The sequence below is a fragment of the Nanorana parkeri genome, unplaced genomic scaffold, assembly GCF_000935625.1.
Source record: "Nanorana parkeri isolate BGI_ZX_2015 unplaced genomic scaffold, ASM93562v1 scaffold122, whole genome shotgun sequence".
Lineage (NCBI taxonomy): Eukaryota > Metazoa > Chordata > Amphibia > Anura > Dicroglossidae > Nanorana > Nanorana parkeri.
Window position 1 is genome coordinate 1,056,731 of NW_017306390.1, and position 22,616 is coordinate 1,079,346.

Here is a 22,616-nt window from a genome sequence, read left to right on the forward strand (position 1 = left end):
CGGTATCGGCGGCGATACCGAGTATTTGCACGAGTACTCGTACTCGTGCAAATACTCCGATACAAAAAACGAGTACCTGTTTCGCATCCGCCATCTTCAGGGACCCGAAACCGCTGCACACAGGACCTCCATCACGTCTTCAGTTAAACAAGATGGCCGCGAACTCCTCCTCCAAGTCCTCAGTCATCTGCTCCATTCTGACCTCTTCTCCGGCTGATTGGCCGATTGGATGATTGACAGGCTTCCTCACCAGTCAGGAGCGCTTTTTTTAGTCTTGGACAGCATAGGATTACTGCCTATTGATTATTACCATTGTGAAGTTTCACTTCTTTATTTGTCATAGTGGTCATTCACCCTGAGACAGAAAGTGAGGGGAAATCCAAAAGTTTAGGGTTGGCATCAAAGTCAAAAGCATACCAATGGTTTGGGGTCTAGTAGGGTCCCTTTCTCAAGGTAACCTAGATGGTCACTAAGTCACCTTGGACCCGGCGAGCCCCACAAATTGTTAGTATGCTTTTGACTTGTGTGATGTCACCTTCACAATAATAAATGTATATTTATTTGAAGTGCTGGTGATTTGGTATACTCCTATCTGGTCTTGGTCCTTGTAAACAACTGTTAACCACTATGCGAAGACCAAGGTACCTATCTGCTGAAACATGCATATCAAAACTAACAATATGTGTAATACTGATGTGTAATATAAGTGTACAGTATGTATTCATTATTCCTACAAGTTCCTACCTCTGACTGCCTGGTATTCAGGATGCAGAGCAAAAATCAGTGGCCCACGTGTGTTTGTGGGAGAAAATATTGCACCAGCGTGCGTTGCATGTCAGCCATAAATGTGCTACACAGGTCGGGTATTGGTACTGCACATGTGCGGAACTTTGTTTTCCATTCTGACTATCCAATAAAGAATCTTGTGTATTATTAGGCAACTGGTAGAGCCAGTGAAGAGGCTGGCCCACTGTAAACAAAGCACTGATAGATAAATATGAAAAAATAAACAAAAATCACTGGGACTGGAATACTTTTGAATGTTGGGACAAATAGTATGGAGAAACCAAAATGATGTCACAGGGAACTCTTTTCCAATTGAGTATCAGGTAGGCTGTACATAAGGTGACCTCCTTAATGGCACCCACTTTGGGCACCAGGGATGCCAAGGAGCCTAGAGCCTGTCAGCATAGAAGTACAGTGCCGCTTTATTCTCTGACATTGTGTCCAAGGCTCCATCACAAAGATGACTGGATATAGAAAGTCTGTTCACAGGTGACAACAAAGAGCATAAAAACTGCAGTCAAAGTCTGAAGCATGTGCTAAAAAGTACAGGAGAGACATTAGGTCCTCTTTTTATATGAAAAAACATCTGAAGTATTAAGATACATAGAAATCCTGAAAGTAGATCTTTAAATCTGTGTGCCCCATCAATTACACATTCAGAATTAGATCAGGGCCAAAGGGTTTGTTGTACAACTTCAACATCTAAAATATTTATTACACAATATCAGCTTGCTTCATTTTGCACAAATGTTGATCCTATTGAATCTGTAGAGGCCTGCATATTTTTAATGGCAGTTATATAATGGGAAGTCTGACCACTCACCACTGAAGTCGAATTTGTAAGATTAAAGCATTTCTAAACCCAAACAACAACAAAAATAACATATTACAGCTGACTGGTCCTTAAATGTGGAGGTTGCATTTGTTTTCAGACTGATTTAAGGCTAATTTTCCTTTAATTTCATATCGTTTTCCTGCCAATAACACACTTCCTGTCCTAGAGTGTTGTCACCCAAGGCTGCTTTTCTGGTTTGGATTACAATCACCCCCTTCAACTCCATTACATAGCTGCCTTTGTGTCATCAGAATGGCGTGTCTGTGTACTGACCATGGATGAGATGTGGCTAAGATCCAAATCACTGTGCTGATGGAGGTCTTGCAGAGAAGGATTTTGCATGACACTAAGTTTGAATCGAGCACCATCTGAAAAGCTATTACTTGGCATTACCACACACTTTAAGTCTGATTACCTGACAAGTGAAAGGAAGTCATTAAAATGTTTTATCATGATATGCAATATCATTTGAGCTCCTATTAAAGGCTCCAACACTCATCTCCACTCTAGTGATGTGACATCTACTAGCTCCTTTGCTGGCACCAACATCTGCTCCATAGTTTCTTCCAGGTTTGGCATCTTTGGTTGTCTTGTTTAGTTGGGCCAGGATGACATTGCTGAAAATTGTGCATGTGTATCTCAGTGTACATTCAGAAGTTTGCAAGCAGGCAGGTTAGGCTGGCCATACACTGGTAAATGTTTGTACGAACGTTCATATAAAAAATCTCATCAGAACATTCGTTAACACCATCAGAGAGGGGGAAGAAAACTAAATTAACTGTTAGAATTTTGTTTTCTCAGAAAAAAAATGCCATCCTGCTCCATTTTTCTTTTTTTTTTGTCAATACGATCAAAATTGATTATCGATTTAACTATTAAAAAGACGACCGAACATTCTGAAAACAAGTTTTTTCGAATTACATTCCACTGGTGTATGGCCAACTTAGGGAAGTTTTATACTTACATAATTTGTCTCTTCTGCAATAAAAAGCCTGGCTGCTCGCACATCTTTGGCCAAGAGGTAAAGTTCCCCTTTAAATAACCCTTCTTGGAGTTGATTGCTAGGCAGAATGACCTCTACACAAAGACCTTTTGTTTCTGCTTTTTGCAAAATGCCATTTTCTTGATGTGCTACTATTTCCTGCTTTATCTACCACTAATGTCTTTTATCTTTGCTACTTTCTACTTTTTTTTTCCTGTTCTGGAAAGAATGCTCCATCAGTCTCTGACAAGAAGTGGACCCACTTAAGTGTCCCTGATGCTGATGCAGATACTGTGAGTCTTTTCTTGAACTTCTTCTGTACCTTCTTTCCTTCCTTCGTCTTTGAACTCAATGGAAATGTGATTTTATATTAGACCTTTGCCATCATAGTACAGTAAATCATAGGTCAACATAAGAAGTGAACTGAAAGGTAAGCAGGATTCTGACAGCGCTGGGGTTAAACCTCTGCAATTTGTTAGGATACAGAAGATGGCAGGCCGTAAAAGGGTAGTTTATTTCTTATCAGACATGTAAGAAATGTTTGTATTGTGTAATCCACTTACCTGCAATGTCTGAACAACAGAGACAGATTCATATAACAGCTTCTGCTCAGGTTTAATTACCTACAAAGACCTAACAACTTTAAAGAATTTGAGCATACCGAGCCCCAGCATGAACTGGCCATGGCCAGTAAAAATTAGATCTTATTGCATTCACTGGCCATTCTTTATAATACTGTATACATTTTTAATGCAAAAAGAATATAGGCAAGTTGTTTTAAAAAACAAAAGTGGATGCTATGAGACTATATTGCCCATGAGGCCAAACACTGCTTCCCCCTCTGTTTATTCTCGCTTGGATCAGAGTATGTGCAGCTTCATTTCAATGAAAGTGTGGTTCCCTATAAGCCTCCTACCTGTAGCAGTAAATTATATATATATATCCTCAGTCCTCACAACCAGGTTCAAATAAATGCTGACAACTAGCATGTAAATTTCATTTTGTTACGCATGCAAATATGAATGTACTTTTGGCCAAATTTCTGGCCAATCAGGAAAGGATGTCCAAAACTAAAGCAACATTTTTTGCCAGCTTACATATCTACTGACAACATACCATCCCTGGAGCACTGCTGGGACGGGGTGAGAAGCAACTGCAGTACTTCAGTCCATGAATTTAAACAGAATGGTGTAAACCACAGCACTAAAAAGCAGTGCTACACACAGACATAAGATCAGATTGTTGGAGACGTGTCTCTAGGTTCAAAACCTCACTGTTACAGCATAGCTTTTATTCTGGCTTTAGTGAAAGGCAATGAACAAAGCACAGCAGGCATAGAGTCCTGACTGGTTTTGTACATACAGCACTTCATGGGGAAGGGAAAATGCATGAAACAAACATAATACCAGTCACATGAATGAAATCACCTGAACAATGAGCAATTACAAGTCATTCTCTTATACAAAACGGATACCCAGTATCAGTGTGTGGGGAGAGAAAACCACAACACTGTGTAAAAAACATGTACAAAAGCATAAAGGAAAGTGAGAAACAATAAAATATGCAATGTTTAAAACCTGCTGTTTTTAAAGGGGAAGGTCGCTAAAGGTTTCTAAAGTGAAAGCTTACCAAACACCGTATTCATTAAAATGATTCTCTACACTGCAAGGAGGGCTTGTTCTAAGCTTGTGTATCCACATCCATTCTGCAATCTTTTGCAAACTTACCACTCTTAAAGTGTATCTACTGTATACCCAAAAAACATAAACAACTTGGGGCTTCCGAGGTGCCAAGAACTGAATGACAATATGTATCTAAAATTCTATTTTTTATTGATATAAATATACGTTAAAATGTTTTTACAAACAAAAGCTGTCATGTGTCCATTTTGTTTGTTGCAATCAAATATACAATGATAACATACACAGTTGACTGCATCAATATAACAAACAGTTTACTTAATTGTCCAGATTCTACACGTTTTGCATCACATACCTGACAGTTCATGGCTATTAGATCATCCAACACCCGCAAATTACGGGAGCGGAAGGATAGGAGAGGAGGGATAGTAATGTGAAGGTAAAGCAGGAGAGCTAATAACGGTACGCACAATGTTCCAGTAGGGGCTTTCCGGGCTGATCAAATAGACAAGAACCCACTTTGTATCTATCCATAGATTATATATATTAAGTATTACAGTTATTGTTTTCAATGAATAAATAAATACCTGAACAAAAGGCTAGCACAAATGTCCCAATAGTCAAATGTTTCACCCAGTGTCCGGGTCTTGAGGAAGCAATACCATGAAACACATTGAGTCTGTACAATTAAGTACATTATTTATTATATTGATGCAGCCAACTGTGCATGTTATTATTGTATATTTGATCGCAATGAACAAAATGGACACATGGCAACTTTTGTTTTTACTAACACTTTAATTTATATTTATATCAATAAAAAATGGAATTTTAGATACATATTCTTATTCAGTTCTTGGCACCTCGAAAGCCCCACGTTGTTTTTTGTGGTCTAATTAATCAGGGGTGTGGTGCCATGCTTCTGCATCTTCATGCCCCCTGCTTTATCAAATCGCTATTGTTATAGTATCTATACCCAAGTGCAAAAATGTAATACATTGCAGCTTACCAGCCCTTAGACACACTGGTTGCATTAGTTTTCTTTTTTCAAGTTTTTTTCCCCCTTTATTTTTACTTGGTGGTCCTGCCAGTAGCATATTTGCTGTCCTACACTCACTAACTGTACTTTGTATGTAAGGATAATGGAATCAGGGTTGTCTCCCTAGGACAGGACTACAGAACACTACTACCTCTCCTTATCTCCATAACACCAGGTCTGGGGAGTGGTCCTGTAGCTATGTGGGGTTAACCAGCTAGTAGGAAGGCATATTGCACAGGACAGAATTGGATTTATGGCAGAAACAACAGGTATTTTTTGCATTTTTGTAACAGACATAACAAAATTGCTACGTACACATTAATATTCCATAAGCTTGAACAGATGCTAATGAATTAAAAGGGCCAAAGTGATCCATTAATGGTGAACCACATTGGCTTGTATAATATTATTTAGATGTTCCTCAGTTTCACTAGCATATTATTTACAGACAGCATAGCCACATGCAATCACACCAGTTGTGGGCAATCGGTTACATGCAGGTGGATAGATACCTGTTTAGAATCCTGCCTCTACCAAAATACTGTAGAAGGTTTGTAACAAGATTGTCACGGTCTAGGGACTGGGGCACTAGTGTACGTGAGCTCCGGTGTTTTCGGAGTTGGTAGGAGTCACAAATAGGCAGGATATCGGGGATGTTGGTCACAGGGAGAGAGGAATGAATGGTCTGTGCGTTCTCGGGACGCACTAGAGGCGCAGAATCTAAGAAGGGCCAGGTATTCGACAGAGCCTCTAGTGGTGAGGATGATTGGCTGCTGGTCACCTTCCAGGTTGCGGCCCTCTAGCGCATCCACACAGACGCAAAGGACTAGTTGAAGCACCGGGGAACTGAATACAAACAACAGGTAGGGGTGAAACTTCTAACCAAGAGGAGGAAGATAGGAACAGTGGCACCCAATGAGAGAAAGAGAAAGTCACAAGCAAAAGGTGCAAACGCACAGCAGAACAGCAGAGTATACCGAAGAGGGTAGCAAAACAAGGACACTAGGGAAGGGTAAGTAGCTTAGCGGCACACCTAGGAGCAGGAAGGTCTAATGTACAAAAGTAAGCAGATGTGTGTTGCACATGCATACAAAGAAGCAGGATAACAGAGGGAAAAGTATATAAAGAAGCACAAAGGGAAGTATGCACACAGGGGGTGTGCAGACAAGGACGAATCCAACACAGCCACAAGGTAAGAGAGGAGCACAGAAATAAAGGGGTGACAGCAAGGCATAGGAAGATAAGTGATGGAATAGAAGTACAAGAAAGCAAACAGACAAAGGCTGGAGAGGGAAAACACAGTAGAAGTGAGGCAATGAAGGCAGTATAGAGAGACTCACAGCACACAGGTGAAAGCAAGGTCTGCAGCAATATACTAAAGGTAACCACCGAAATACTATATTGTAGGGGCGCAAGGAGCAAAGCAGGGGATAACGCCAAACAGGGATACCAGCTGGTACAGGGAAGCCAAAGGCACAAGGATCCAATAGCAAGCGCAGGGAATAAGATCCCAGGGATAGTTAGAGCCACAAGGGGTACGGAACAAGGCATAAGACTTGTTGCTCGCACCAAGAGCAACAAGTGAGGAAGTCCTAAATAGGGGAGCAGGAGAGCAGATTGGCTGCAGCCTTGTGAGACACCATAGGCTAACAGCCCAGAACCACGGAGGAAAGCGAAAATCCGTCACGGATTTCTCTATATTGGGACAAAGATAGATGTGACAGTTTAGGGTCCATGGTCAAGTTGAGCCAATATTGGCTTGATGAAGCACCGCATACACAAAACTGTGTACTTTTAAACATTGCATATTTTGGGTTATGTTTCTTTACTCATTATTTTTACGTTCTGTTTTTTTAATGATTTCTAGCTCATTTTTTTCTGTTTTTTTTATTACCATATAAACGTTTGATACTAGGAATCTTATTTTGTGAAACAGAATATTAATGGCTTATTACTTAAAGTGACTTAAATTATGTAGCAGCTATTTACCGATGTTTGTTTTATGCGCATTCCATCCTTAATAAAGTACTTTATGCATTAATCTAGTTGTATACCTGCTGTGCCTTTTCATGGAGCCCAAATAAAAGCTATTTTATTGGTGAGTTTTGGATCCTTGAAGCCATTCTTCATTACTGATCGTCTATGTGAAGTGCTGCTTCTAATATCGAGCTTTGTGCCATTCAGTTTGGATTCCCAGAAGTCTGCTGTGTTAGCTGAGCAAGGAGGCCACAGATACACAGAAGAAGCAAGAAAGCAAATGCAAGTCATCCAGCTTGAATAGTACGCTTTTGAAATAGCTTATTAACTCCAAACCTGTTTTATGCATAGCTGGCAAAGCTTGTTCCAAATTGCCTATTGCTCCTGCAGCGTACTGAGAATTTAAAGCAATTGGTGTTTATTGTGCTTACTTTTTGAGTATTTATTCATTTTAAAGAAAAATGTCCTTTAATATTCAGTTGATTTACAGAATTCTCTTAGACGAGATTACCTTTTTAGAAATGAATATGTGAATAGCTACATAAAACCTGAGGATCATGCAAGATGTTAAAACAATTCCATTACTACAGTTCTATGGGAAGTACTCCCTAAGCTCCGCTTCATGCTCCATGTACTCACGCATCATTGCAGTGAATGAAGTGTTAGGCTGGACATTACAATGTGACAGATAGCAAGCATGGGGTAGCATGCTTCCATCTTATATAATGGAAACAAATGCATCAGTGGCTGTTAATGCGCAGCCTTGCAGTTAATGTTCCCTGATGTGTACTAAACAGAATAACAGTTACCGTAAAACTAAAGTCAGTCTGTAGAATAAACATTGCTAAATGTTGCATGAGTGGACTGTAAGAAACCATCAGAAACATAAGCACAGGATGAAAACAATATGTATGTATTGATGATTTAATTAAACATTTTATCAGGCAAAATGAAGGGCCATGTTTCTTTAGAAAAAAAGCAGTTCACTCAGGACTATGTATGTATGTATATATATATATTATAATGGAAAATCACATACGCGGACAGATGATGCGGCCTGGTGCATGCGCGATAGAGAGCGGAGGACGCGGCAGTCTTCTTTATTATGGGCAAACGTGCACAAAAACGTAATTGGATGGATTCTCCCTCTCTCACGTTGAAGAGCCTACAGCATGCTGTGCATACCATTGTTGGTAGGAACATACATTCTTGACCTGATTATTCATGGCTGCAATACTTCTCATGCCTGCTGAAGATGTATGTCATTTGTTTGTAGCTGCTCAGAAAATGTAAAGGTGAACAACAAATAAAGTTACCCAACATGCTATCAGGTAAGGGGTCGCATACAGGTAGGTAAAAAAAAAAAAAGCTTTCAAATGGTGGCTTCGTGGCTTGTTCTCATCAGCCCAGAACTCCTAAAACTGCACAAAGACAAGAGAAGATGGGCAGAATCCAGCAGACATCACTCATCCTCTCGGTCACTCTCCCGACACTCTAAATCTGACAGATGCCGGTCGCAGCGCCACATAGATCAAAAAACATCACAGTCCGCTGCCCCACAAGGAAGTAGTTGCTGGTCCTGCAATTCTTCTGCCTGATTTGTGCTAGCTGTTTAGAGGAGGCTCTAGAGGAGTCTGAACAACAGAAGCAAGATGTGGTCAGCCTAATAAGACAGGTGGTTAGAAATTTGCTTCAGGAATGCACGGCAGCCAGAGAGATACATGGGACATCAGACAGGGCACCAATGACATAACCTACTTCGGCCTCTAACAGGGAAGATGCAGAAAGGTCAGAAGGGGAGGAGTCAGTGGAAGAAGGGACCGCTACAGTCTTTGATTTTTACGTAGTGGATGCCTTTGTGAACGCTGTCAAACATGCAATACAATGGGAAGGGGAGGTAGAAGCACCTTTTAAAAAAGGAAGATATTTCCTGCAATTTAAAAAGAAAGCGGTGACATTCCCTTTTATGAAAGAAATAAAAGACTTGTTCTTTGAAGAATGGAAGAAGGTGGATAGGCGACCTATTCAACCTAACAGATTAACAAAACTGTATCCTATGTCACAGGCGGATGCGTGTTTACTTGAAATGGCCCTTGCTGTGGACGAATCAATAATGAGGTTGGCGCGCAACACCACGCTGCCTTTAAAAGATGCTGTTTCATTCAGAGATGTATTAGGCAGAAGAATCGATTCCGATCTAAAAAAGTCTTACTTGACATCTGGAGCAGCCGGCAGACCCATGGTCGCCTTAACCCCGGTGTCAAGAGCCATCAGGGTATGGCCTGATAATATCGAGTCGGCCTTAAATTAGAAGATGGGGCCAGAGAGCATAATCTCTGTTCTGGATGAGTTGAAGCTGGCCTCTGACTTTATTGCAAAATCATCCATCGACGTGATCCGCAGCTCGGCAAGATCAATGCTTTATGCAGTGACAGCAAGAAGATATAACCTTCAAGTAGTATATACAAGGCTGAGTATGGATCGCAGCTGCGGATGCAACTGTAACTAAATGATATTCTTTTTGTGGACTGAACACAACAGTAGTCTCTATGACACAAAACAGCAGCGTTGAGTATCCAATTAACTCCAATATATGTGTTCCATACCCTTCAGAAGTTACTTCACTTCAGACAGGAAAAGTCAGGGAGTTTGTCTAGTTAATTAACCATATGTGTGCTGCCGTGTAGATACTAGGAAAACAGAAAATTGAATACTTACCTTTCCGTAATTTTCATTTCCTGGTACCTCCACATGGCAGCAGTGGTTGGTTGGTTCCCCGCCCCCAATCAACCTCCAGGATCTTACCCCTATGCATTTTCCACACCCCCTTGCTCCAGCATTCCTGTAACTTGAACAAGACTATGGGTGGGAAACAAGTATGCTGCCATGTGGAGGTACCAGGAAATGAAAATTACGGAAAGGTAAGTATTCAATTTTCTGTTTTCCTAGTATCTACACGGCAGCACACATATGGTTAATTAACTAGACAAACTCCCTGACTTTTCCTGTCTGAAGTGAAGTAACTTCTGAAGGGTATGGAACACATATATTGGAGTTAATTGGATACTCAACGCTGCTGTTTTGTGTCATAGAGACTACTGTTGTGTTCAGTCCACAAAAAGAATATCATTTAGTTACAGTTGCATCCGCAGCTGCGATCCATACTCAGCCTTGTATATACTACTTGAAGGTTATATCTTCTTGCTGTCACTGCATAAAGCATTGATCTTGCCGAGCTGCGGATCACGTCGATGGATGATTTTGCAATAAAGTCAGAGGCCAGCTTCAACTCATCCAGAACAGAGATTATGCTCTCTGGCCCCATCTTCTAATTTAAGGCCGACTCGATATTATCAGGCCATACCCTGATGGCTCTTGACACCGGGGTTAAGGCGACCATGGGTCTGCCGGCTGCTCCAGATGTCAAGTAAGACTTTTTTAGATCGGAATCGATTCTTCTGCCTAATACATCTCTGAATGAAACAGCATCTTTTAAAGGCAGCGTGGTGTTGCGCGCCAACCTCATTATTGATTCGTCCACAGCAAGGGCCATTTCAAGTAAACACGCATCCGCCTGTGACATAGGATACAGTTTTGTTAATCTGTTAGGTTGAATAGGTCGCCTATCCACCTTCTTCCATTCTTCAAAGAACAAGTCTTTTATTTCTTTCATAAAAGGGAATGTCACCGCTTTCTTTTTAAATTGCAGGAAATATCTTCCTTTTTTAAAAGGTGCTTCTACCTCCCCTTCCCATTGTATTGCATGTTTGACAGCGTTCACAAAGGCATCCACTACGTAAAAATCAAAGACTGTAGCGGTCCCTTCTTCCACTGACTCCTCCCCTTCTGACCTTTCTGCATCTTCCCTGTTAGAGGCCGAAGTAGGTTATGTCATTGGTGCCCTGTCTGATGTCCCATGTATCTCTCTGGCTGCCGTGCATTCCTGAAGCAAATTTCTAACCACCTGTCTTATTAGGCTGACCACATCTTGCTTCTGTTGTTCAGACTCCTCTAGAGCCTCCTCTAAACAGCTAGCACAAATCAGGCAGAAGAATTGCAGGACCAGCAACTACTTCCTTGTGGGGCAGCGGACTGTGATGTTTTTTGATCTATGTGGCGCTGCGACCGGCATCTGTCAGATTTAGAGTGTCGGGAGAGTGACCGAGAGGATGAGTGATGTCTGCTGGATTCTGCCCATCTTCTCTTGTCTTTGTGCAGTTTTAGGAGTTCTGGGCTGATGAGAACAAGCCACGAAGCCACCATTTGAAAGCTTTTTTTTTTTTTACCTACCTGTATGCGACCCCTTACCTGATAGCATGTTGGGTAACTTTATTTGTTGTTCACCTTTACATTTTCTGAGCAGCTACAAACAAATGACATACATCTTCAGCAGGCATGAGAAGTATTGCAGCCATGAATAATCAGGTCAAGAATGTATGTTCCTACCAACAATGGTATGCACAGCATGCTGTAGGCTCTTCAACGTGAGAGAGGGAGAATCCATCCAATTACGTTTTTGTGCACGTTTGCCCATAATAAAGAAGACTGCCGCGTCCTCCGCTCTCTATCGCGCATGCACCAGGCCGCATCATCTGTCCGCGTATGTGATTTTCCAGCCACTGCTCCGCCTTCAGCCTGTGTCAAAACTGTGCTTTAATTCGGTGCGCAGGGCCAACACCTTCCGCTGGTGACTAAAGCTGCCGTGATTTTTTGGCCACTGCTCCGTCTTCAGCCTGTGTAAAAGCCATGCTTTCATTCGGTGCGCAGCGCCAACGCCTTTCGCTGGTGACTGAAGCTGGACAAACACTGTGGGGTAAGGAAAGTCGCCGGTCCTCTTCATCTCTCTCAGTAGTAGCCAGCAAGGCACCTCAGAATAGACATAGCATATAAGTATTTAGGCCAGAAAAGTACCCAAAAAACTGTCCCTCCACCACTTAAGTGGTGCATTTAGCAACCCAAGTGTGTGGAGAGCCTGAACCTGGATGGCATGGCTGATTTACAGCACCGCAAGGGATCAAAGTATCCGGTACTAAAGGTCTTGAGGATAAAAAAAGGAATGCTGAAGCAAGGGGGGGTGGAAAATGTATAGGTTACGGTCCTGGAGGTTGATTGGGGGTGGGGAACTAACCATATGTATGCTGCCATGTAGGTACCAGGGTATATTTATATACACTGTGTATATATATATATATAAACATAAAATATGTCTCACAATAGCATGATGAGATTTCAGCTTGTATCATTGCACAGCAGCTGCTTGTTTTTTGTAGTTGCCATACCTATTACGGTCTTTGCACACTTTCTCAAAATAGCCTGCTAAATGGGTAGGTCTGCAAACTATGATCAAAGATCAGGCCTAGTGTCATAAAATGAGAGGACCTGCATCTTGGTATCAATGCAAGTGTACCAGTATGTCTCCAAATATGAGACTTTTGCTGCAGTAAACATAGGTTCACTGCTGAGGTTGCCTGAAATGTTATGTACAGGTCTGTGCAGGCTTCTGCGAGAAGCAGTTACACAAGAAGGGAATTGATTTTTTTGCACAAACATGGCACAGCCACAGTGTTTCTATGATTGCAAAGAACAACAGTTAAATTTATTTGTAGCTTTAGCTTTTAGTAAAATGACACAATGGTCAATGTAGCAAAGATATATCTTATCAAAAATCCTTTAGGGAAGTGGCGTTTTCCTACAAAATCTATCTGTGGCACATCATTCTGACATTCATTTTCTGTAACTGATTGCTCCATCACTAATATCTACGGTTGCTGGGATCTTTATATAACCATTTAAAGACCCGGTGTTTACACCCTCTTCCTGTCCAGGCCATTTTTCAGTATTCAGCACTGCAATACTTTGACATTTATTCCGTCATGAAACACTGTGCTGAAATGAATTGTATACTATTTCTTGGGGACACATAGAGCTTTCTTTTGGTGTATCTAATCACCACTGCTGTTTTTGTTTTGTTTTTTTACTATATAACGAAAAAATTGCCAAAAAGTTTGGGGGGAAAAAACACCCCGTTTTCCCTACATTGTTATGAAACATTTATAATTACCCAAATTTTTTAGTAAAATACAAAACACGGGGTCACGTCGGGTAAATAGACACCAAACATGTCAAGCTTTAAAATAATTGCACATGCCTGCAAAATCGTAAAAAACTACCATACCCAAAATTGGCGACGCTTTAAAAGCTTTTACCACTCATCAGTTTAGTGTGAACAGTGATTATTGGCCCTAGAATTATTGCTCATGCTTTGACAATCGCAGTAATATGTAACATGTGTGGCGCAATGGGCACAATCGTCATTTTCGCACATAGGCGCACCCGACACATGTTTGTGTGTGTACGTGGGGGCGGGGGACTTTAAAAACATTTTGTGGAGTTTTTTTTTTATATGCAAATGTAATTATTTTTTTAAACTAATTTTTTGAAAACTTTCTTTTTCACTCAACTTTATTGCTATCACTGCCAGGAAGCCACCTATGTGATAGCTAGTATACAGTGACAGGTTCTCTTTATGGAGACATCAGGGGTCTGCTTCACCAGCTTCTCCCCGGCTTCTGTAGCTGTAAATGACAGCTGAATGCGGAAGTGTTGTAATATACAACACTCCTACACTCAGAGAACGGGGAGGAGATCAGTGGGGGATCATGTACTGAACTCCGGTCACAGAGCCGCTGTGCCGGTTTCGGGCCAGCAACGGGCAGAGCGGAGCTCCGGACTGGCGGTGGCAGAGGGATGGGCGCGCATTGAGCGGCACCACATACAAGCCATCGGGCAGCTCTACAGGTGCCAGACCGCTTGCATGTAAACAGCCATTGCCGGCTTTTTGAAATAGTTACAGTTTCCCGCTCATGTGCGCGGGGGCTCAAGGATGTTTTGAAACACCCACCCGCATTCAAGAAGCTCCCATCTGGCTGTTTATATACAACGGCCGGATGAGAAGCGGTTAATGGCCTAAATCTGAGCCTGCAAAAAAGCTCAGTGTTTCCCGTGGTTCTCAGTGAGAAGCCTCGCACAGCACAACATAATTGTGTAGAAGATTGCAGTGTCACATAATACCACAGTGATAAAGTCTGCCGAATCTGAATGTAGTGGATTAATTAAAGCTTGGATCAAAGGTAAATAAGTGCCATCTCTAATGGTACAGTTGTAATATTTCTTGGCCTGTGCATGAATTGATTACACTTGTTATCTGCTGTGCTCGTTAAATATGGCTTTCAGATACAGAGTGTTAAAATACATATACAAGAGCTGTTTTAATTGTATTTGTATTTGCTTGTTTTTGTCTAGGTGCTAAAATAAAACTGTTATACTCACCTGGCTGTCACAGCGCTCCCTCCAGGCTTTCTCCCCCTCCACTGCAGAAATTGTGTGTCCTCACGTCCTACACAATGTGACCTTAGACCGCTGCAGCGGAGGGGGACCGGTCTAAGAGCAAGCTGGCTCGGAGAATGGGGCGAGTATAACTTTTTTTTTAGCACTTAGACAAAAGCGAGCACTTAACCCTTGTAGTGCAGGCATAGCCCAACTACAAGGGTTAAGAACAGTTTTGCTAAGTCAGGTTTTCACATTAGCTGCATTAAAATAAATATGTATTTCATTTTTATTAAATACATAGCTGCGTGCTATTGTTCTCTGCCTACCTCAATCTGGAAGGGCGTACAATTTTAGGGTTAATTACTTTGTGTAGCGTCAGAGAACAATTGCAGATGTCTTCCTGCACGCAGACTTAACAGTTGCCCCTCCACTTATTCCCAACTCATAATTACTCATGTAAATTCTGTTTGTTTTTTCTGTTTCTAAAGATTTTACAAAACGCATATAGCGTGCTTCCTCACTACTGTGATTAGATTAACTGCTCACTTAAGTCTCTTTAAATCCCTTTTTGTTGGTACATTAGCATCTTCACCTGCTGTAAACTCGTTCTAAAAGAAATCAATAGCAAATAATTCAAAGGCTGTTACCTTCCAACTAGTGCCAGGCACTTAGGAGTCTATAGATGGATTTCAAGCGCCTACTTGAAAAAGAATAGACAACGGCTCATATAGCCTCAGATGTTATAAAAACACAAATGGAATGGATTACTCAGCAGATGGCCAATTTTCTTGGATGTTTGTCTTCATTTTGCTCAGTATAGCTGTGAAGGTTTTGTAATGAGCAAATGGAACTTGTGAGAATAGAAATATGGACGCTGGCTAAGTTAACCTATTTTAAAAGATTTTGGGACAACATAATGGGGGAGTTTATCAAAACTGCAGCAGACAGAATCTGGATTAGTTGTCCATAATAACAGCTTCTAATAATTCAGCTTCTCTCTTCAGTTTGTTAACCTTTACCCCCTTTCACTAAAGATCACATTAACATGCGGCTCTGCATGCCGATATGTAATCATCTTACATTCATTAGTTAAATAAACATAGTTTTCCTTTACTTACAATTACAGTTATTCCTCTTCCTGGTACTCTTAGGAATTGGAGATGTAGCCTGTGCATAAGTGATACATTCTGGGAAGGTTACATCAGCAGTGCATTTCTGGAAAATCTCACCTGTAAGCTGCAAAAATTCTGTGAGATCTCAGGGAAAGGCCTTTTTTCCCCGAGATGATGAGTCCTAATCATGTGTGCCAGAGTTCCAGGAAGTAAAGGGAGATGGATTTATGGGATCATGAAATGAGTCTATCCTAAAGATGTAGAAATAGGTTTAGCTGTCTGTAATTGAGTGAGGCGTTAATGATTCACAGTGGTGTATTGCAGTGGAAGGTTATCACTTAAAAATGGTCACTGTGAGAAGAATGGGGAGGGAAAGAAAAATAAAGGTATGCAAAGAATAAAAAGCCGGCAATTATCTATAGATATCTGTTTGTATATTGTCATTACTAAACATTTTTAAAGGTGCCTTTGTTGTCATTTTAAAGATAAGGATAAAGACCTTTAAGCTTTGACAATGAAAGATATAAGCTGATTGGTTGCCATACACAGCTGCTCCGGATTCTTTCTGCTGCAATTTTTATAAATTCCCCTTAAAACGACATTAAACCTTTATTGTTTTTGTATCCTTTATTTTTTTATGTCCCTGTTCTCAAGTGGTATCTAGACCGCAAGCCCCTCCCCGTACAGGTGCCTCCATCAGCTAGCCGACTGCTGTTGAGGCACCCGTACGTGCATGGTCACAGCCATGCCGGCATCTAGCTGTGTGCGCCCATAGAAACACACACAGCGTGCGGCCGGCCATGCCCCCACCCTTGCAGTCGAAGGAGCCTATGGCTCCTCTGCCCTCAGCACACTCCCCCAGGATCAGGAAGTTTGGGGAATCCTGTGTATCTTCCCGGTTGTGGCGGAGGAGACAAGTGGCTGCAAGTAAGTGTGGGGGGACAGGGCTGTTAAAAAAAGTGCCGGGTGTTTTTTGCCTTGATGCAGAGAATGCAATATGGCATAAAACACCCAGCCTTTAATACTACTTTAATTACAAGGCAGTGAATCAGCAGCTTTTAAAGTGTACCTAACACCAAAAGCAAAAGTATAATATATTTCAGTTTACCAATCCTAAAATGTAGTGGCCAAATTATTTTCTTTTTTTCCTTCACTTTCAGCCGGTGATCCAGCCAGTAAATCTGTTATTTTTCAACTTCCTTAAACAGGCCAATCTGTCAACCAAAAGTGGAAGATAGAGGGTTGAGACTAAACATTCAACATGGACAGGAGTGCTTACAATTATTATTATTATATAGCGCAAACAGTTTGCGCAGCGCTTTACAATATAAGGAAGACATTACTATCACAATACAAATTCAAGACAGGATGGTAAGGAGGGCCCTGCCCCAGAGGGCTTACGATCTAAAAGGGAGGTAAAAGTGATACATGAGGAGGTAGCTGTGTGGGGATGAATTGTTTGAGAATGTGATGGTTCAGTGGTTAGGTTGAGGTGGGATACAATAGTGATCTTTTATTCATTTATGTAAAACCTTTATCCCATAAGGGATAGTTCAGGTTTCATTTGTTATTCAAGTCCATCTAATCTGCTAGTTTATCTAAAACTACCCTCTCCACAGGTTGACAATACAGTCCAAGGGTGGCTCCATTGCCCCTTTATAGAGTGGAGCCTCTAAAGGTGCCCATACACTGCACGATTCTCGTACGAGAATCGCGGGAAATCCCGCAATCGTACAAGAATCGTGCAGTGTATGGAAGGCGTGCGACCGTTTCTACTGTACGGTCGCACGTCTTCCGTCGAACCAGCATGCTAGAAAACCCGCCGGGAATCGTACGATTCTTGGCGAGTTAGTGGCCTGCTGGCTCGACAACTGCCGAAGGGCCGTTGTGCGCACGCGCACACTGCCCGTTTGCAGTCAACGTAAGCCCGCCCCTCATTACAGTCATCGTAAGCTCGCCCCTCAGGGGGGCGGGCTTGCGATGATCAAGAGTACTATCTGCCTGTCCAAGATGGGCAGATCGTACGTTTTTTTAAGTACTTTACAACCATCGCAAGACTAAGGTCTTGCGATGGTTGTAAAGTGTATGGCCACCTTAAGACAGGAAGTGTGTTACTGGCCAGATCACCAGGTGAACATAAAGGAAAAAAAGCCTAACACGATCTAATGCAGCCACCACATTTAGGGTTTGGTAAACTTCAATATATAGAACTTTTATTTTGGGGCTTAGATACACCTTAAGTCAGATCAGCTTTGTCAGCCACCATATTGCTATCCTCAATGGTTCCCTTAAAATCGATTCTGCGGATGACCCATACAGTTTGCTTCTGCTGGTAAACACTGGCACTGACAGTTGGAAAAGGGGAACTTGCCATTTCTGGCAGTAGAGTCTATCAGTGTGTGATAAAAGTAACTCCAGCAGCTTCAGAAGTGAGAATGGGATCTGTTCTGTCATGCAGAATATTTGTGATTTTGATTTTTTTGGGTAAGAACTTGTTCTACAAATAATGATAAAAATATTCAGTGATTTTGTTTATGAATGTAGTTATTTAGCAACTTCAGTTATTTTATACTAACTTTTTCTAACTCTAACGACCTGATAGTGTGAATCAGGTGAAAGAGTGATTTATTTGCCGAGATTATTGTAACAATAGATAACAACCTCTGAAATATGTCTTGTATATGTATAGCTTAAGTCTTTCCATGATATTCTAGGAAACACCATGTCCGGTCTCTTCATGTAGCAGATCACTTCACTGAATTGTTTCTGTCTTTTCTTTTTCAGACAAGTCTTAATAGCATGACAAGTGTCTACAGTGAAGGTTGGGACTATGATAGCGCGAAAGTCTCTGGAGAGCTTATACTCAATCTTAGTTACAGCTATAAAACTGGCGCTTTGAATGTTCTGGTGAAGAGCTGTAAAAATCTAGCAACTGCTGACGAGAAGAAGAATAGAACAGACCCGTAAGCAAAAAGATGTTTTACTTCCATATATTATAGTGCAGCCAAATGTTTAAAATATTCACTGACCAGGACGAGCCTGCATTTTGCAGGGCATGTGCTGTCATCAAATGTTAAGCCCAGGGCGATTGTTTAAAGGATCCAAATATGAGGATGGAGAATATGCTGCCATTACTCTTCATATTGCTAAACTTGTGTTTTTAGGAGCAGCAGAGGTATAACTATAGAACTACAGAACTATAACATAGAGAGCCCTAGACAGACCCCATTCCTGATCCCTGTGCGCTTAAGAGCATTCTGCTCCTTACTGACTGGCCTACTTGATTGGAAAGGGGAGTTGATGAAGAGGAGACCTCTGGTGTAGGACCATTTTGGACGTCACAAATGCCAAGCTTCAGCACACGGCAATAGAGGGACAAGTGAGTCACCTGCTCCTTCATACTCAAAAGTGCTCCCATCGGTCAAACAGAGCAGTTTGGGAGTTGGGGTGAGTATGTGCATCTAGTTGCATGACAGGGGTCCATGCACTTTCTGCATTCTTACCATGGTGATCATCCTTGAAGGCCTGGTGTGCTATATCCCATGGTTGATATTCCATCGTTCCTGGGGAAACCCAGGAAGTAACCATGAGAGATGTAATAGTTATTCATCTGCCACAGAACATGTCTGGGCCAGGTACAGTGCATTTAACTTAAGCGTCCATTCAAAAACAAACAGATGTTAGCAAGTGTTAGTGAAAGCTGCATAAGCTTGCAAATCTGATGTTGAATATGCTTTATAAATACAGTGAAATACTTTACAAATATTCTGCTGAGTAAAATAGAAGAGCTAATGGGTTGGTCTACCCAGAGAGGCAGAATATTCTCTTCTATGTATTGAAGATGCATGGGATCATGAAATGAGTCTATCCTAAAGATGTACAAATAGGTTTAGATGTCTGTATTTTAGTGAGGTGTTAATGAGTCACAGTGGTGTAATGCAGTGAAAGGTTATCACTTAAAACCATATTTGCCATCAATTGAATATATCTTTAGATTGTCCCACATTTTTACAAGTTGGTGGAAATGTGTCCACCAACAGTAATAAAAGTTTTGCATGATCACTGAATCCAAGTTCACAGCTGTAGTTGATGTTGAGTTTTACTTGTGCAATTGAGCTTTCTGTCTAGATTTATGTTTATCACATGTTCACTTTTCCAGGTATGTTAAATCATATCTGCTTCCTGACAAGTCACGGCAAAGTAAGAGGAAGACAAAAATTAAGACTAATACAACTAATCCAGAGTTCAATGAAGTTCTAAAGGTAAGAAGAAGTTTATATTTCCTATATGCCTATAGCTTTCTAATCTCATTACATTCCTTAGCTTATGTTTAAAGGTGTACTGGAAAGTCTGCTCTAAACGGGAGAATGACTGTATGCACTGTGCTCTTTTCTGGGTGCTCCTGGCCAGCACATCTACCTGTGATGTCTAGTAGATTAGACATTGAATGCTGGGGAAAGATTCTGTGGTTGCTAATGCTAGATTTTGTGTTGAAACATACAGCTACAGCAAGCCAGTACATATCATCCTGCTTCAATTCAGGAGCAGCAGGGTAGGTTTAAAATGCAATTAAGTGAACAGGAATACCAGTAACAGTTTTACTTTTCTAACATTATATACTGTATTATACACTATAAACTAGAGATGCACCGAAACCAGTCCAGATACCAGTGCCGATACTGGGACCTGGCTCTGCCGCTCCACCACTGTCCTGAAATCATAAGTTGATATTGTTTTAGAAAAACTGTCACATGACAACAAACAAAAATGTATCAGTACTTGTACCTGTGAGTACTCGGGCCAGTATCAGTACAAAAATGGTATCGGTGCATCCCTTTATTTATATTTATAAAAACAAAATCATACATTAAAACAGAGATGTACAAATCCCAGGAGCTCCGTGTGCTCCTTACAAATGACAGCTGCCTCCTAACTTTAGAATTTTTCCCTAGTCTAGTTTTGGAGCTCGAAAAGTATCTGTACTTGTACTGAGTACGGTACTTGGTATTGATGCATCCCTACTATAAACACTACACATATGGCTATATTCACACACATTTTTGTAAAGGCGGCCATAAATATTAGGTGTCTTATTTGATGTGGCAGCCCGAAGCCAGAAATGGGAAGCCCTAAATGCTGTCTTAAATGGTAATTGAAAGAGCCTCTGTCCACCACATTTTCCAGCATCTGCTAATGGCATTTTTGCAATTTTCACCTATACTAGCACCTACTGCTATATCAATCTGTGCAGGGTTGGAGCCTTTTCGTTTAGGTATTCTTAAAATAAAGCTATCACAAGCCTGAACTATGTGACAAAATTAAAAATCCATAAGCATAGTTTACCTTCAGTGAGAACCTTTCATAGACAGCAGAATATATTAGTAAATCTTGACTTTTCTGTCTGTGTCAAAGCCCAGTTCTGCCTTCTCCACGCACCTATGCTTCCCTATTGATCACAGTAAAGGATCAGCTTTGGGAGATAGTGGAACCAAGATTAATTTTTACAGGAAGAGTCAACATTAACATACTGTATATCTTAAGCAGTTTGTATGTCTTCCTCTGTTGATCATTTAAACATTTTTTTCATGATATGCTCAGTCTGAAAAGCCCAGGTTGGGTGACAAGCTTATTGTAAGATCGCTATATTTTTTGCTGTGTCATGTTTTAGTATTGTAATAATCACTTTATTAAATTTTTAAAACACTTCTGCCCAACTGAACATGTTGGTTTAGTAGTTAACATAATACCTAGCAGCACTGCAGCCCTCTGTCTGAATTTCAGCCTGGAGTTTACAAGTTCTTCCTGTGTTTACATGGGTTTGCTTCAGGTAATTTAGTTTTCTTCCACATTCCAAAGACATGCGGGTAGGTTGATTGGCTCCTATCTAAATTTGTCCTAGAATGTACGTATTGCCATGTGCTATTACATTGCTAGTCCCAAGCCCATGTAAATGGGGGTGGGGGGTTGAGAAAAGACCTGGAGATTTTGTAGAAAATTTGCCAAGAATATTCTGTGGAAAAAAGCTTTTAAGTGTTTCACACGTGATTTCTAGAGAGCTGGCCCATAGAATTTCCAAGAGTCAGATGTGACTGTATGGGTATAACACACATGCTGTCCAAATAGGTAGAGGGAAACGTATCACCTGCCCATTATTTTGACACTTTAAAAAATCCTCAAGGAATAAGAAACACATCTAAAACACAATAGAAACACCAGCAGGATAATACAGTAAAATAAGGCAAAACACTTTGAAGAGTAGCGCCATGCAGAGTCTTTGTCTGCTCATTTTACTGGACTGTCACCACAATAGCAAACAGTTCTCCGACAGTAGTGTTAAGAGGCAGAAGTGCTTTTACATGACTTTGGCAAAGTCTCTTTTCATAATTATCTCTGTCACTCACAAGTAATGGTTCTGATTGCTCCCTCAGCCTGGACCATTAAATGAGACAATATAGAACAAAGTGCCATAGATTTACATTTTCTATTCAAAGCCCAGCCACAGTTTCCATTTCCTTTTCCAGATTTTGAAAATCATTAGGACAGCTTTTTAATATTTCTATATAACACTGTACAGCTTCATCAGTACACACACCATCTCTGGTCTTTTTGATGTAACCTAGCAACTATCAGGCAAATTCAAGTAGTTGCTGAAAAGTGAAGCACATGCTGCGATGCTTAAGCAGAGATCAGTGCTGGTTACTTAGTGTTGTGTAGAAAATAAATCTTTTTTTTTTCTCTGAAATGTGCACACAATGGGCAGAGATAAGAAGCAGTGATATATTTTCATACTTTTCAATATATATGGAAAATATTCAATTTTAGAATGAAGCAGAACATTTAGATTATTAACATAAGTGTAGTGATTTTTAAAAATGTCTTTACTATAAAGATGTAGATTTTATAATCAGGTCTTCAG

At 40.9% G+C, this 22,616-nt stretch overlaps 1 protein-coding gene across 1 annotated transcript in view; it reads left to right on the forward strand.

The window, feature by feature from the left end:
- The window catches only part of SYTL5 (synaptotagmin like 5), an 82,826-nt gene that overhangs the window by 42,486 nt on the left and 17,724 nt on the right, over positions 1 to 22,616 (forward strand). Inside the window, exons 12-14 of the mRNA XM_018553505.1 lie at positions 2,831 to 2,896; positions 18,485 to 18,663; positions 19,860 to 19,962. Coding sequence (XP_018409007.1) covers positions 2,831 to 2,896; positions 18,485 to 18,663; positions 19,860 to 19,962 — 348 coding nt within the window. The remainder of the gene's footprint in view (positions 1 to 2,830; positions 2,897 to 18,484; positions 18,664 to 19,859; positions 19,963 to 22,616) is intronic.